This window comes from Primulina huaijiensis, chromosome 14 (assembly GCF_012295235.1).
Source record: "Primulina huaijiensis isolate GDHJ02 chromosome 14, ASM1229523v2, whole genome shotgun sequence".
NCBI classification, from domain to species: domain Eukaryota; kingdom Viridiplantae; phylum Streptophyta; class Magnoliopsida; order Lamiales; family Gesneriaceae; genus Primulina; species Primulina huaijiensis.
In genome coordinates, this window is record NC_133319.1 from 14,820,969 (window position 1) to 14,838,665 (window position 17,697).

The 17,697-nt window shown below is 33.9% G+C and overlaps 2 protein-coding genes across 3 annotated transcripts; one reads left to right on the forward strand and one right to left on the reverse strand.

The window, feature by feature from the left end:
* Positions 1–6,987: 6,987 nt before the first annotated feature.
* On the forward strand, positions 6,988–10,221 carry LOC140957655 (probable receptor-like protein kinase At1g80640). Of its 2 annotated transcripts, none has more exons than XM_073414988.1 (10): positions 6,988–7,375; positions 7,757–7,918; positions 8,063–8,313; positions 8,407–8,539; positions 8,619–8,682; positions 8,775–8,871; positions 8,936–9,038; positions 9,435–9,553; positions 9,637–9,726; positions 9,820–10,221. In XM_073414988.1, the coding sequence occupies exons 1-10, from the start codon at positions 7,210–7,212 to the stop codon at positions 9,955–9,957; spliced, it is 1,323 nt and encodes a 440-aa protein (XP_073271089.1). In that variant the 5' UTR covers positions 6,988–7,209; the 3' UTR covers positions 9,958–10,221. The 2 variants fall into 2 exon arrangements, with proteins under 2 accessions (XP_073271089.1, XP_073271088.1); XM_073414987.1 differs by having other exon boundaries at positions 6,990–7,375; positions 7,751–7,918.
* Positions 10,222–16,879: 6,658 nt separating this feature from the next.
* On the reverse strand, positions 16,880–17,158 carry LOC140958011 (zinc finger protein 1-like). The gene has a single exon (XM_073415415.1). It carries the CDS (start codon positions 17,156–17,158, stop codon positions 16,880–16,882), a length of 279 nt encoding a protein of 92 aa, XP_073271516.1.
* Positions 17,159–17,697: the final 539 nt, after the last annotated feature.

Below are 17,697 nucleotides of genomic sequence, written 5' to 3' on the forward strand. Positions count from 1 at the left end.
TCAATAAAGTAGAGAAATATATTCTTAAAACCTACAGTTTGAGCATCACACATTACATTTAGTTGGTAGTCCATAGCTTCTGGTCGGACACCTGTGAGATCGGAGGCCGACCAAAAAAAAGACGTCTTTGTTCTTCTTTAGACACTCGAGTAGCTGACCTTTTAATGGTCCGACAAGGGTTTTTTATAAACCTGACCCCACTATGGGGCATATATTATAATTCTTTCACAATCTTCAGTGGTAACTTGGTGCCTCCCCTATTATATTCAAGTGATCAAGTCCTTGCTGCCCGAGCTGGCTCAAGAGCTCAATTGTAGCTGCTTTCTGTTCAATTCGGACTTCTTCCACATAACATTTCCGAGTCATATTTAATCACCCATGGCAGGTCAGTTGCCATTGCCATAAAGGTGACATGGCTGGTCGGCCCAAAAAAAACGTTGTAAGAAGAATTAGTTTCTACCATAATAAAGCTGACTATTTGGGTCTTTCTAGTATTCCCTTCAACCAACGATAGAGGAAAGTTTATAATCCCAACAGGGTTAACAGCGCGTCCCGTGAATCTGAACTGGGTGGTGACCATTAGTTCCACTTTGTATTTTCCCAGATCCATCTGATACATGGCCTCTTTAAATAATACATTCAATGATCTGCCAGAATCCCAAAATATCTGATCTACTTCATAACTTTCTATCATTGCTCGGTTGTGGGGGTCAGAAACCCCTCGCATATCTTCAGGACTGAATGATATTATTGGCTCGGTTCAGACCTTTCTGTCATTGATTTCCAAATTCTCCATCTTTCTACTGCTATAATTTTTTGATATGTTGGATTTCCCATCAGTAAGTCCCCCCAAAATCATGTTTATAATTGTATGAGGTGGATTTTGTGCTCGGGGGAAACCCTAGGGTTGTTCGAGATGGGACCCAAAGGGCCCTTTCTTGGTTGTTCGGGCGTCCTTACCCTCCAATTATTCAGAATTATTTCTTCTCGAGTTTGTTTGGGAGATATATTATTCTCTTTGGACTGGTGTAGAAAGGTTTTCATGCCAGAGTCTTGCTGGATTACTCGTTCAATCTCCTCATCTAAGTGTCTACACTCGTCGATGATACGGTCATAGTTTTTATGGAAATTCCAGTACATGTCTGAGGGAGGTCTTCTAGGGCCCTTCTCGTTTCCTCATGGTCTCTGAATAAGGTGTCTCTATTCACAAATTTCCAAAGCCCGAGATTTGTTCATTTTTAACAGAGTATACATAGCAAATTGCAAAAGAAGAGCAATTGGATTGGCTTGTGTAGGCCGAGCTATGAAACTTTCGAGTCAGGTTTCCCTTTGTGGTCGGGAGAGCTTTCTTGGGATCCCCAATCCAAGCCATCCATGCATCCTCCTTATTAATTTAATTTTTCTGATTTTGGAAACAAGTTTTCAAAACCAGTGAATGGTTTTTTCACCAGCTAATTAAACATATCTCCTGGCCTCAAGCCCTAGATGAGAGTGCTCATTAGCAAGTTTGGTGTGGCAGAGGGAACTTCTACCAACTTTATATTGAATCTTTAAAGGTAAGCGCACAGACTCTCACGTTCTAGTTGTTTCATACCGAACATGTTCAAAATGGTCAGTGGTTGCTTCTTGCTGCTGGAGAATCTGTGCAGGAAAGTCATGCTGAAGTATTTGAATGTCTGGATATTCTTTGGCTCAATTAGGTTGAACTAATTTTGTGCTACCTCTGCTAGGGTGTTGAGAAAGACATGAAACTTGATGGGATCGGCATACTGATGTAACAAGGAAACATTTTCAAATCGATAGAGGTGCTCTTTCGGATTCCTTTTACCATTGTATTCCCTTATGTTGGGAAATAGGAAGTGTTGGAGGAGCTTGGATGCTAGGACTTCTTCCAAGAAGGGAACAGCTCGGGGTGAAGGTGGAAGAGATCCTCATGAGCCTCTCTTAGATGTTGAATATCATCTCGAAGTCTTCTCATCTCTTTGGTGACCTCGTTCTGATTCAGGGAAGGCTCTAGAGGTGTATTGTTTCTTTGCCTCTGCGTCAACACATGTTCAACGGTGGCGGTGATCAGCTGGGTGAGTTGCGCAATATCAAAAAGAGGAGGTGGCGGAGGTGTATTATTCTCCTGATTTAACATGTTTTGATCTTTGTTGATACTTGTCTCATTGTCGTTTTCTTGGTTTATTACACGTACGACACGTTTTTATCTTCCTCTCATCATCTTTTATCTGTTTCTTCAAGTTCCCACAGACGGTGTCAGTTTATATTGCCAAAAATTTAATGTACCTAGGTTTCAGTCTGGCAAGCCAAATATTCCTTGCTATTCTGATATGTTGCCTTGCAGAGCTTCAGTGTGGTAACGGGCCGAGAAAAATACGAGGATTGATCTGCACGGACGAACAATAGTTAGAGGATGTCAGAAGTGTTTTCGGTGTAACACCTTTGATTCTTAAGTAAATAGACATCAAACTTAAGCGTATGATATGAGTAGTGCTTGTAAAAGAAATATGTGAATGTCTAAAATCATAGAGAATACTTGATATTTATAGAGTCAAGATGAGTTAGATATCTTGTATGAGAAGAAACTGTAGCAAGATAAGTTCCATAAAATACCATATTTGTTATAATCCTATCTCTGATAACTTATGAATTTATGAGATATATTCCTACTTCTTTGGGATTTTTTCTTATCACAAAAGATTTGATTCAAGAGTTTTACATGGACGAATCTCATTTACCACCATTAGAAATTTTACTCGGATCGGTGTGCCTTGAGTTCGGCTGATCAGGCAATATCATTTTGAGGGGCTCTTAGCAAAAAGTATTTCGGATTCCGAGCATAATATTGGACTTCTTGGGTAGACTTGTCAAATTGGGTCAGGCCCGTCGGGCCGGCCCGCCCCTCTATAAAAATTGAGCGGGTTGGGTTGATAAAATAGCAGCCCGTTTGGAGGCTGGCCAAATGGGCTGAGCCCGTTTGGGCTGCGGGCAAAGATGGGTCGGGCCCAAACGGAGCGGGTTGGCCCGCCAAATTAGGGTATAATTTATTTTTTTTATTTTTAAGTTTTAAGTTTTATATAAAAATTGGAATAAGTCTCATGCGCCTCCATCACTCTCTTATCTTATTTCTTTCTTATTTTTCTCTTTGGCCTCGCCTCCATCACTCACTCTGATAAAATCTGAATCTCTGTAAATTTTATTCATGAATCTTAAAGGGAAGAAATTTCTTTAAATTTTATTCATGAATCTTAAAATAATATTTAAGCGTAACAGTTGTTTGTGAACCCAAGAGCGGTTGTGTTTGAAGTCCGACGAGTTGTAGCTAAATTTTGTGGATCTGACGGAGGTTTGATAATTATGTGTATTGTTGAACACATAATATTTTCTAAAATTTACAACCTTCTCTTTCTTCGACTTTCTGTTCTCTTCCATGTCTCAATTTTCATGTTTGGTTTAAGCAGTTTACTTTTTATGGATTATGTTGATGCTTTCTTAATTTCTCTTATTTCAATGTTTTTAAGTATTTTATGAAACTATGTGACTAAAATATATTTTTCTTCTATGTTTACTGCGATATTATTTAGTATTTTTTTCTTAAAAAAAATAAACGGGTTAAAAATAAGCGGGTCGGCCCGCCTAGCCCGCGGCTCAAGGTGGGTTGGGCTGGGTTGGCCATTTAGAAGCCCGCGAAAATAGCGCCCCGCCCCGCCCCGCCTAATGGCGGGTGGCGGGCTGGCCCTCCCCGCCAGCCCGTTTTGACATGTCTATTCTTGGGTTTAATTGTATCAGTCTTAGGCCCATTACCTTTCAAGTGGGCTCAGGTATTTTAATAATCTGGTTCGGATATGGGTCGAGTCGGGTCCAATTTACTGGAGTATCATGTTTCGATAAAATTTACTTAATATAATATTTTTATCTGTTCATTAATCTATAAAAAATATTATTGCAGATAGTGGATAATTATGATACACACAAAAGATGAAAAATTTATCAATACTCGATCACATTAGTTTTGGAGATAATTATTCAATGTTACACTTACTGAGGTTTTTCATAATTTTAAAAAAATCCAATTATATTAAATGTTACATTTATCCTTTTGAAATTTGTGAAAAATAATAAATAAATTCAATAACTTCTAAAATTACAAACTCTCGTCAATTTAAATATAAGTAAAATAAAAATCCGATAGGAGTATATATAACACTATAACTTATTGAATTTATTTGTTATTTTTCACAAATATTTAAATATAATTATATATTTTTTTATTAATGTGACAAATCTCATAGATATTATTAACTGTAATTTTTACTCAGTGTAAAAATTTCAGGACGGCCGAAATTATGAACCACGAATAATTTCTCGGGGAAGTTGATGAAAAATCTTCAATCAAAACATTTCTTTAGGTTCACTGCCTACCCACAAAATTATGGTACTATGTGATACAAATTATGGTACACTTCATGTGGAAATGTGATACTAAAAAAGTGCCCAGGGACTGAACACAAAAAAATACGACGGCTGGAGAATGAAAACAAATTTCCCGTAATTTCACCCAATGACAACTGCCTCTTAATTTATTTCTGTCATATAGTGCATACAAATCCCACTTGGACAATAAATTCATGCAGGAATTAAATTTTATATATTATATAGTCTATCATCAATTATTTAATACAGTTGTCTAATTGGCAGTTCAATCATGTACCTGTCTTGTCTCCCAAATTATGCCCTAATTATCATGTCAATCTTTTTTTTTTTTTAAAAAGTAATCTTGACCAACTGTATATTTTGTTTGAAATATTTTTCTATATATATGATCAAATCATTATTAACTTAAAGAAATACTCTTTAATATTTTTAAATCGTATAATAGTTTAAATGGTACATATTGAACATTTTTCTAATATGTGTAATTCATGTATTACAATGATATTTTTATCGGTAATTATATTTTTTTGTAATTCATGAAAATTAAGTATATGATATTGACTCAAATATCAGATATTAAATGTTTGGAGTTTTACTAAAAAATTATAGTTATTGATAAATATATCATTGTAATATTTTAAATCGAACAACTTATCATAAGCCACGTGTCCATCACTTTCGTAGCAAGAACATTTATTGAGTTCCAAATTTATTTACAAAATTCAATTTGTATTTATTTAATGTATTAAATCTAAATGGATAGTGATTTGATAAAATAAATAAATCCGGATGATGATGACAATTTTTTTATTTAAAAAAACAATAAGAAATTTATACCGTTTGTCATAAAATCTACACAAGTACTATTAATTTTACACGAGAAATTTTGTTCGATGGTTTTACGAGTCAATTTTGTGAAACGAATTTTCTATTTAGGTCATTCATTAAATAACATGATTTCTTATGTCGAAATTATTACTTATTATTATAAATATGAGTCTATTTAATTATATTAAAGTAGGTCTCTTGTGAGAAGGTCTCACGAATCTTTATCTGTGAGACGAGTCAACCCTACCGATATTCACAATAATAAGTAATACTCTTAGCATAAAAAGTAATACTTTTTCATGGATGACCCAAATAAGAGATCCGTATCACAAAATACGACCTGTGAGACCGTCTCACACAAATTTTTACCATTATTATTAATTCCTCCTTTGATTAAGCATGCATAACCTTACGCCATGGCGTGATTTCTTCATTCAAATAGTTCCATTTTGCAGCATATTATATTTTATATTTGTATAATTGTCTTAATAAATAAAATTTATAAATTTTTAGTGGGGGTTGAGTAAACATTGTCGGCGTACTATAAAGTTGACATCTTTTTCATAAAATAATATTTTTAGGTGTCGGTTATATATATTAATATAATAATTAATTATTAGTTTAATTAGCCACATGGATCCTTCAAGTGACTGACTAAGGTCACGTCAGAAATAAATAGTAATAATTCAACAAAGTGATCTAGTTATCATATATATTTGGTGATGGGTTGGACAAAGAGTCATTATATTTACAATTTCTTTTTTAAAAAATAATATTTAATCTTCAAATAACAATATTAATATTAAAATTTTAAGTATATATAACACTTGCAATTATATAAATTATTTAAATTCCATCAATTATTTAAAAATATTTCTTAATATATCATAAACTTGAGCTTTCTTTGGTTGGAGTGATATTTTTAGAAACAAAAAATTATATTTAAGATTATTGAATTATTTGGTATAATATCATAAATTTGAAAAAAAAAATTGACCAAGAATTTCAAATTATCATAATATCTACATATAACTTATATTTATATTTTTTTATTAAAGCTAAATCTCGTTTACTAACTAATTTTGATATGATTTAAAACTTTTTTTATAATTATCGAAATACTCCATATTCATACAACTATATATACCATTTTTTTCACTTATTATTTCAATTTTAAAAATTAATAACTTTCATTTTAAATTTTTGTGGTCACTTCATTATTATTTTTAAATTTTTTTAACTAATATATCATTTTACATTTATAATCAACTAACTATACTAATCATGAATCATTATTATAATTAGTACACCGATACACGTGTTGCGTGTTTATACAATATTTTTAATAATTCATCTGGTTTTATATCTAAATGATGGTCAAAATATAATTATAAGAAATAGTGATGTACTGCAATCACAATAATTTAGTATAGATAGTACACATATATAATACTTTTTTCTTCCTATTTTTTCCTATTAATTAGCCAACTATTTCAATATTTATATTTTTAATTTCTCCATCAATAACAAAATTTTCAAATCACATATAAATTTAAGATCATATTGAAAACATTACAAATTTATTTTCATGCAAAAACTTTGGAGATTAATTGATTAGGTAGTTAGCAGGGAACGTGAGCTTGTTTAATAAGTTATGGAGTAGAGCTGAAATGGAGGTATTGACCTTTTAATAACTGCCACATGATTGTTGTGCATTCGCCAGTCTTACTTTATCTGTATAACAAATAAAGTAATTTCTTTGCTTTTTTTTTTTTTAGTTTTTTGTCCTCTTCTTGCATAAACTTCAAGACAATAATTCTATCTTAAAGAACAATTTGAAATTTGAATTTTTAAAGCTATCGGACAAAGTTTAAGGTTTTTTGGGATAATCCCATTAAAATTATTCTGAGTTGAGATTTCTTGAAAGAGGAAAAAGGGGGGAGAATGCAGTTTTGGTTCTTGATACTCTTGCCCATTTGGGTCTTCAGTTCTCCTTCGTTCTCAGTTCCAGTTGATGTGAAGCCAGATCCTCCAGTTGCTGACCCTGTTCTTCCCACTGAAAAAAATCCCACTTTGGGGAATTCTTCTGATATTATAGCGCATTCTCCAGGTAACTTTTTGGATTTCCCGAGCATTACATATATTGTTACTCCCATCCTTCTAATGATGGGTGGCTTCAAGATTCTTTGTTGTTTTTTCTTGAATGGTTTTATGAGGGCTCATTGGTTCTTGTTTTTTTCTACTTTGAGTGTGACGCCTAAATGGAGCAACTGACATTCATATGCAAATCTGGAATTTTGCTGCTGATGCAATTTTGTGTAGTTCTTTCTTTTCTTTTCCTTTTTTTGGATGGGCGAGAGGGGGGTGATTTTTATTTTGTATATTTTTTGGCCGTTTGATTTTGGTGGGGTGATTGTTGTACTTCTAGACTTAAATCTATGTTTTCAAATGTAAATTTTCTTTTTCTTCTCCCTGAAATGTGAAGTTGCAGAGGTGAAAGTAGTGCACCGTCAGGATCTGAACAAGAAAATTTTTATCGCACTTATTGTTTCTTCTGCTCTTCTCGGGGGGATTTTGCTGCTGGCATCTTGTTTATGGATTTATAAATCGAAACATGTGAAAAGCTGCGATCCAAAAAGTGGTCAGAGTTCAGGTACCTTCCTTTCATGAGGGAACTGTAAAAGTCATATTTTTTTCCCATCGTTTTGTGTTTGATTAGTTCAGGTATGCATTTTGTTCTATCTTCTTATCGATCGATGTATTGTCATTTGTATTTTTTTTAAATATGTATATGTAGATGTTGCAAAGGGAATTTCATTTGTTCCAATCTTGGATAAATTCTCTTCACTAAAAACGAGTGGCAAGAAAGGTTCGACTGCTCTGATTGAGTATCAGGTCCTAGTAGCTGCCACAAACAATTTCAGCGAGGACAATATACTCGGTGAAGGAGGATTAGGACGTGTGTATGAAGCTCGTTTCAATAACAGTATACGTGCAGCTGTCAAGGAAATATTTATTGGTGGGCAAGAAGCTGAAAGAGAATTCGAGGTGCAGTTTGGGCATATTATGAATTGAGATTTTTCTTTGTAAATTTTCTGTTGTATCTGTTGATCACTTCTCCATTATTGTTTGAAAGTGCAGAATGAGATTGAATTATTGAGTAAACTTCAACATCAGAATATAGTTTCTCTCTTAGGGTATTGTATTCATGGCGAGTCACGATTCTTGGTTTATGAAATCATGGAGAATGGAAACTTGGAATTCCACTTGCATGGTAAAATGTGTTTTTTTGAGTTCTCAAAAGGTTGTATCCATGAACGATGAATGATACTTTCTTGAAAAAAATACTTCAGGACCTTCGCACCAATCGACGTTGTCTTGGAATGTGAGAATGAGAATCGCCCTCGATGTTGCAAGGTACTCAACCCATTTTGAGAATCATTTAGTGCCAGCTTTTGTCATAATCATTTGATTCTTGACCTGGACTAACATTGTTTCCTGTTCATCAGAGGATTAGAGTATCTGCACGAGCATTGCAACCCTCCTGTGATCCATAGGGATGTCAAATCTACCAACATTCTTCTTGATTCCGACTTCAATGCCAAGGTGTTAATATTGATATTCATGCTTGAATTTTGTGCATCTCTTATGTTTTCCGTTCTTGGTTCAGCTTTCCGATTTTGGACTTGCGATTACGGGTGGAAGCTCAAACAAGGCCAGCATCAAGCTTTCTGGAACTTTGGGTTATGTTGCTCCAGAGTACTTGTTAGATGGTAAGGGCCTTTTTCCGTCTCAAGTACTTGTGGTCCTGCCTTGTCTATACTCAAGGCTGGAATCAAAGTTTTACCTTTTGGACGCAAAGAACTCCTCTCAAGTGAAAAAAATCAACGGAATTACACTTTAAATATGACACCTGAAATTGTATTTATTCTGCTCTGGTTCAATATAGCATCGTTTACTTTTTAAAGTCCGAGTCACTGAAACGCCAGAAAATGCATATAGCTGTAACCACTTGTATAAAAATGTAAAGGCGATGCTGTCAAAATGCATAAGAATTGCAGGTTTAGTTCACATTAATGATTATCAAACATGTAGTTCTTGATTTTTTTACAGTTTATTGCTTCGCATTCAGTTTTCCAATATTGACAAGTTCTTTAAGGAATGATCAGGTAAACTTACTGACAAAAGTGACGTTTACGCATTTGGGGTGGTTCTTCTCGAACTTCTGATGGGAAGAAAAGCTGTGGAGAAAGTAACCGAAGCACAATGCCAATCAATAGTCAATTGGGTAAGTAAATATTTTCGAAGAACTTTTATTCCAATAGCCCTCCAACTTCGACCTAATATCTTGACCTTCAACAAAACAAACAGGCAATGCCTCAGCTGACTGACAGATCCAAGCTTCCAAACATCGTGGATCCAGCCATCAGAAACACGATGGATTTGAAGCATTTGTACCAAGTACGTTTCAATCACAACATCATTAGTTTAAGGGTTACATTTTGTAAATAAAATTTGCCAAGTCTAACTTCTTAAAACAATTTTTTGCCTCAGGTGGCTGCTATAGCGGTGTTATGTGTGCAACCAGAGCCAAGTTATCGACCATTGATAACAGATGTTTTGCACTCATTCATCCCCCTCGTACCAGTCGATCTTGGAGGATCACTGAGGGTAACAAATCCTGCTCAATAAACCGGTTCGTAACTTTGAATTATAGAGGAAACATCTGCTCTTGAATCTGGCATCGTAATTATAAAATTATAACAGAATTGAAAGAAATCTTGTTGGGGATTTTCTTGATTTAAAGGCTCTTTTTTGTGTTGTATATCTGTTTCATTAGGATCCCATATTGAGGATCTGATCTACGTGGAAAACTAAATTTTGGTTTTGCATGTGCAGTGTAAAGTTGACAAAAAAAACTTTTTTATTGTTCAAATATAGTGTTTCTTGCACTTCCCTCTTAGTTGTCCATCAAATGATTAGGCTGCAAACTAACATAAATTTGCAAAAACAAAAATAAATTCACAAGAAATTTTGTCTAAATTAATTGATGACGACTAAATCCGATGATTTATGTTGTCTGCATTGGAGACAAGAGACCAAGCGCAAACACAAATGACAGTATTTCTAGCTGCAGGATGCATTTCAGTGTACTTCGAAGTTGCATAACTTTATTTTCTCAAAAGCTATGAAAAAGTGTCGATTTTTTTCATTAAAAATCTTCATCATTGAGTACTTTCGACGCTGAGAAATGTGCATGACAAAGTTATGAGAAACATTATTGTATGACCATGCACACATTTTGCAGGGCTCTACTTCTTGAGAAGCCTTTAGATGTCGCTAATGCAGATTGAAACACTACCTTACAAAGCCATATAGCCAGTTTTGGCCAAGTACACCTCTACCAAAATTTCAAATTCCATTTCGTGAAATATTCCTGAAAATGTCATGAAAACTACTTGTTACAACGGAGAGAAGCTTCCACAGAACTAAAAATGTATGGAGCAAGAACAATTCTATTGCTTTTTCATAAACACGAATTTTCTCAGTGTAACTTTTCAAAAGAAGATTATTATTATTATTATCAGGTGGGGTTTTTCAAGGTGGAAGGCCGGGTATAAATTCTTAGTTATTTTCTTCACAGGCATCGTTATCTCAATTAGCTTCATGTACTCTACTACCGTCTGGTGCCCATGCCAATAGTTCAAATGGATGTATTGCCTTTATTCCACTACATATTTTGATTAACTCTATTTTGAGTTGTTGCAAACTTGTCGCCGGGAGTTTCTTTCTAATCTCTGTGTTCAGCCTTCGATTTCCTTCTACTCGAGGTTGTCTCTTCGAATACCAGTCGTTGAGAATGGTTCTTCTGGGCACACACAAGTTTTAGTTGCTTTCTCTGCTCCGTCTTCTTCATTCCTGGAGTTATACACGCTAATTTTTCCAAAGCTAAGATTATTTGGGTACCCTGACATCTCTCTTTTTTTTTTTTTGACGTTAATGTGTCCTTAATTCCTTCCCTTTTGTTTGTCAAAGTTGTGGATTTTTCTACCGGAATTGGCTTATTATCCTCAAGAATATGTGTGTACCTTCACGCTTGAAAGCTCACCTGAGTTCGAAGCATACCTATCCTCGTTTTATGTAACTGCATCACAAAGATATTGAAACTTCTTCCATGTATACCGAATCAAGAAAAGCATTCTCCCCATTGCTCTACCTGGAAAAATACGGGAGAATGCTACCAAAATCCTTTGGATTTGAAATATAATGCAAAAGAAATCCCATTTCACAAGAGTGGATTAAATCAACTTATTAAGGATCAAAAAGTCTAATTTCGACTATGAACTGTGATCATGGCAAAGGGTTAAAATCTGAACTACGAGTTCAATATTACCGAGCATGCACCTCTAGTACTTGGATGAGCACCTGCTGAGGATTTGAAGAATGATATTTGAGCCTCCTTTAAAAAGGAGAAAAACAAAGTTTCGTTTTTCATTTTTTGATGTTGTGAAGTTGGTTAGGAATGTTTTCCGAATTTGTTTGCTTGGATTAGGGAACTGCAGGTTTTGAGTTTCACTTAATTGAACGATAGGCTCAGTTTGTATTCTAATTAGTAGCAAGATTGAAAGACGATCATGTACCCGTTGATTTCGATGCTAAGTAAATACCCGTATGTGCTGTTAGCAACCAAATCCTTGGTGGGTTTTGGAGGATTACTTTTGGATTTTTTAGACTTTCCTAATGGTTTCTGAATTTTGTAAATTTGGATTAGGCCACTACAGAGATTGAGTTTCACTTAACTGAAAGATAGGCTCAGTTGGTATTCTAATCTCTAGAGCACTTGAAGAGTCTAATATATTTGAGTAAATGGAAACTTCAGCATCTAGCCTCATTGCTTATGTGGTTAGCAGATTTTCTGCTAGACGCTTCTTAATTAGCAGTTAGAGTTGAAGTTGTGGCGGTTAGAGCTTTGGTTGATTGTGAAGTGGATGGTTCATATTCTGTCCAGATCCCCAGCTCAAACTCATAAGATTTGATGTCAGCAAATAAATCATGGAGCTCATGTTTATTGAGATCTTTGGACTCTTTCATAGCCACCGTCTTCACATCCCATTATCTAGGCAGTGCTTTCATAACCTTCAATGCAATCTCATGATTAGAGTATTATTTACCAAGACAAGTAAGTTCAATAATGATACTACTAAACCATTCATTAAACCCAGTAGGAGTCTCGCCGGGCTTCATCTTGGCATTATCGAACTTCTAGATAGCAAAGGTCAACTTGTTCTCCTTGGTTTGATCATTGTCCTCACAGAGTTGGATCAACTTTTCCTAGATTTCGTTAGTTGTTATACATGTCTTGATCTCGCTGAACATTTTCTTATTCAGAGTATTGTACAAGATGTCCTTGGCCACGTTGTCAAGGTTTGCTTTCTTCTTGTCTCCAACCGGTGCTTCTTGATCATCCATGGAGCACCCTCAGATATTTAGAGATTTTATTTTCTTGGAGTATCTTCATTGTACTGTCAGTGATGACATACCACATGATATCATCCGGAGCAGCTAGATGTGCATTCGTATTCATTTTTCAGTCATCATAATCTTCTTTAGAAAACATAATTTTTTTTAAAATGATGCCATTTGAAAGTATAGTTATTAGAGTTCGAGAAAAAACCACTCTGATATCACTTATGGAGATTATGTTAGAGTTTAGAAAGGGGGTGAATACTCTTTTAAAATTATGTTGATTTCAAACCGTTCTTAATATTTTTCAGGCTGTTAAGAAGTATTCTTGAACAACTAGACTTGCTAGAACACTAAAAAGATTAAGTACAGAAACTGTCCTGCTTATTTAGTGATAATTTATACTTGGAAGTTTAAGAATAAACAGCTTGAAATGGACTTTGAAGGATTGTAAATGCATAATGTAATGACACAAATTTTTTATGGATGTTCGGATATAAAATTCTTACGTCACCCTTTCTTCTACCTACGAAGGTTTACAATAAAAGATTTTAGTTTTAGAACTTCTCGTAAAAACCCATTGCAGTTAGGATTTATCACTGCCTAACTGAAACTCTTAGTGATCACTATATAGTCTGGATATTTAAGAATCTTTGGTTCACCAGGCAACAAACACAAAACCCAACAATCAGACTTAACGGCTTGAGTTTATGGTGTATGTGAGGCTCAATTATTATAATTACAATTAACTATCAATCAATATTGATTAATTTAAAACTACAACGAAAAATTGTTTAAAATACTTACAATGGACATCAGGGACCATAAAAATTTTGGCATGACTTCTCCCGTAAATATGGCATACCATAAATTTAAAATAACTGTAAACAGAAATTGACTCAAGGAGGACGCTAGTGTATCCATAAATAGTCACAAACAAATGTCAGCTCGGCTCAAATAAAAAATTTTCAAACATCAGTTCAAATAAAGCCGGCAAGGCTCAAAACAACATACACTAAATCCAAACACACAACATCTCCAAATAATCATACAGATACACGGGACATCTCCTCGGTAAAAAGACTCTGACATAAAACTGATAAGACTCCAACATGTATAAATAAACCAACTGGGACACTCCAACTCTGACAACCTAGTAACCTGACCTCGCTCACGAGTTCCAGTGGAGGAACCTTTGCCTAGTGCTGCAAAACTACTTGGGTGACCTACCACGGTGTCCTACAACAACCACAATAGCCCTCTCAGTAAAAATATTGAAGTATGAATTCTTGTATGAAATAGTTAGACAACAACAAAAATGATTTAAAATCATGCATAAACATATAAGAAAATAAAATATGTAATGCTTGAACAAGGCTCAATAACACCATGATAACATGAGCCAATAAATGTTATAATAACAACATGCTCGAGCAACAACGTATATAGGAGCTATATCGTCATGCAACTAAACCGCGCTGTCGTAATGTCGTGATACTAACACAAACATCCATGACATTATCTTTTTAGTCGTGATGCTAATACAAACATCTACGGCTTAGCCTCCAACAACTGATAGCGATACAATAGGAAGACACAATAATGAACAACTTATGATGTCAAGATTTCAAGTGCATATCATAATAAAAATAGCTGCTAGAAATACAATCATAATTTTTGTCTAAGAGATAACTCGACTCGAAATCCGCCAAGTAATTAATCCGTAGTAATAGTCTCGTGTGCCAAGAATATAATATGTCATAATATCATGTCATATACTAAATGTCATAAATATGTAATGTAAACAAAGTAACAAACTTATAAATCAACAAGACATTTAATAATTCACAACAATCAACTAATCACATAAACATTCACTATTAACACGTAAATAAGCTTAAAAAGTAATTTAAGTGTTACTATTGTATGATACAGAATAGTAATATATTTATACCGTCTTTGACCAACAAACAAGCTCAACTTTGATCTCCTCAGCCTAACAAATATGACAACAAGCCGAATAATTTCACAATTCACCAATAAATCTCAAATAATCCAACTTATTCTCGAAATTACTAAAGTTGAATTTATTTTACTAAAAATCCAATTTAACGATTTAATCATCAAAACTTCATCCTAGTAATCCCAAAAATTCATCAACTCGCATATTATTTCCAACAATTCACAAATTCACATATTAAATCTAATATTCGATTAAAAATGTTGAATTATCCAAAAATTCATTTAAATTTCCAATTATTTAAACTGGATGACTTATTTAACTAATTATCGCTCCAACACAATCTCAAAACTCAAAAAATTAACGTATTAACGATAATTCTCAACTTGTACACATTTACTCTATCGATAATAATTCTCAGTCGAAGATTATATGTCTCGAACACGTTTCAATACTTGAACCTACAATATATATTTGATATATACGTAAATATTGTGCGATAAATGAGTCAAAAACGAATTAAACTTGAAAAATTAAATTCTCATTTCCTGGTAGCCTATATATCGAAGCAGGGCTTAGAGGATATTACAGTGTAGTAGAGATTGATATTTGATAAGTGTGTGTTTGAATGAGCCGTTAGAAATCGAAAGATTAAGTGTGCTCGAGATCTTTGACATATGAAGGCTTAAAAATAAATGCAGTTGGTCGAGAGAGTTTTTCATGTTTTAAATCTACATATTTATAGTTGAAAAACTCAAACAGTCGGATTTACTTTTCAACGGTCATCTTTACTGTTTGTCAAAAGTATAACATTGTCATTTTCATACCATTAAATACTCATTAATGCTCCCTGTGCTTTTGCGACTTCAAGTTATTTTCCATAAAGCTGACACATCATGTCCGAATTAGTACTTTACGTCATTTGGGGGTTTGTAGGATATTGTCTAATCTTTTCAAATGAGGCAACTGCTTGAACGGCTTGACTCTATTATCCTTTTAGATGTAACTCTTTTTTTACCGGTGACAATATGACTTTATTTTCGACATTTTGTACACTTAGAATGCCGGTCAGTTTTGAGCGATGATAACTTTGCAGCTTGAGTTCAGATACTTCTACAACTTAACTTCTTAGCCCGGAAGACTTGATCTTCTTAAGCACCGTTTGAACGGCTAGATCTGCTCAGCTCCACCCTTGACTTAATATGGTTCATATGATATTTTTTCCAAAAAAATAAATTGTAAAAAAGAAGATCATAAGATCTTGTTGAGAACATGGTGCTAAAATATACTCTTGAATATTTGCTTGAGAGAGAGTTACTTCAGATAGTGTGTGAAACTCCCATTTCGAGTCATTATCAACAAAATCAGATAATATATGAGATGTGAAGTGTATTTTATTTTATACATCGTAAATATTATGATGTAAAGATTTACTGATTAATGTGTCAACATTATAAAGATTTATTATTGAACGTCCACGTGATATTTTGAAGAAAATTATCTTTGTACGTAGCATATACGTACATTTGTCGTAATTATTTAATAATGACATATTAAAAACATCTAAGAGTGACGTTGACAAATTTTTCGGGAGAATTACATTTTTGTTTTTTTTTGTTTTTGTGACATGTATGTTTTTTTTATTATTTTGTTATAAGTTAATTTATGGTTTTCGTCCACTATTTTCACTTTTTTAAATTATAGTTATTTTTAATTAGAGTATCGACGTATGATAGCGGACATTAGTGATGTGTTCGATGTTACGTCAATACTCAAGTGAAAAAACTAAGATTGAAAAATGAAAGTTAGTGAACCGTCAAAATGAATTAACCGATAACATGACCAAAATGAAAAAATGTGTAAGTTACATCAACGAAAATTTAATTTTTCCCAATTTTTTTTACACACAGGAAAACATGTCTAATAATTTTGAATTATTTTCTATATCTATCACTCCATTAAAATAAAACCGATAAAAGGTATATAATCAAATATTAATTAGTGTTTTATTTCTGAAAAGGGGAAATTTAATTTCAATATCTACATTGGAAATACTTCGCTGCAGCCCTCTACTCTTATGAATGTCAAGATTAGACGATCTTACTGAGGGGTCAAACTGTAATTGTTACGAAATAAGAGGACTACAAGGAAAGGCAAAATTATAGAAACATAACACAAATGAAAAACATGTCACAGTTTAAGAGACAAGTCCAGCTTCTTCATCTCCTTTTGATCATTATTAATATTCAAGAAATGAGAATTAGAATCCCATCTGAATCCTCCAATTCCATCCATAGATAAATTCCGGCCACCATCAAATCTAGCAGCTTTGCCACTCGATGGCGGTCCAATTCTTGGCCACCTACCGGGTGGTGACGAGAAACCAAAGAAACCTGGCTTGTGAACCATGGAATGAGCTTGAATCCCAAGAGAACTTTTCAAAGATCCATGTAAAGGTAGCGAATCCATGCTCGATATATTCATACAAGTAATTGATTGGAAATAAATGCTATAATAGGAGTTGTGCACTATGTAAGGAGGGGGATTTGGAGTTAAAAAAAACCCTAATTATGGAATGGATTTTAATTGAGGAGTGAGCAACAACTAACAATCATATATTGTTTGGCAAAAACTTGTTTGAGACGGTCTTACGGGTCATATTTTGCGAGACATATATCTTATTTGGGTCATCAATGAAAAATTATTATTTTTTATGCTAAGAGTATTACTTTTTATTGTGAATATCGGTAGGGTTGACCCGTTTCACAGATAAAGATTCGTGAGACCGTCTCACAAGAGACCTACTCTATATGTTTTTGTGGAGGATAGATAATAATGATCATTTCAAATTTGGACAAGGCCCTCCTTTGTTACCAAACATAATGATGTTGAAGTTCGGGAAGTCTGAGATCCGTCTCATGATATCCGAGACCCAATTGTAACAGACATCTGTCCAACTCAAAATAATAATAAAATAACTAACCAATCATCTATATTATTTATAAAGC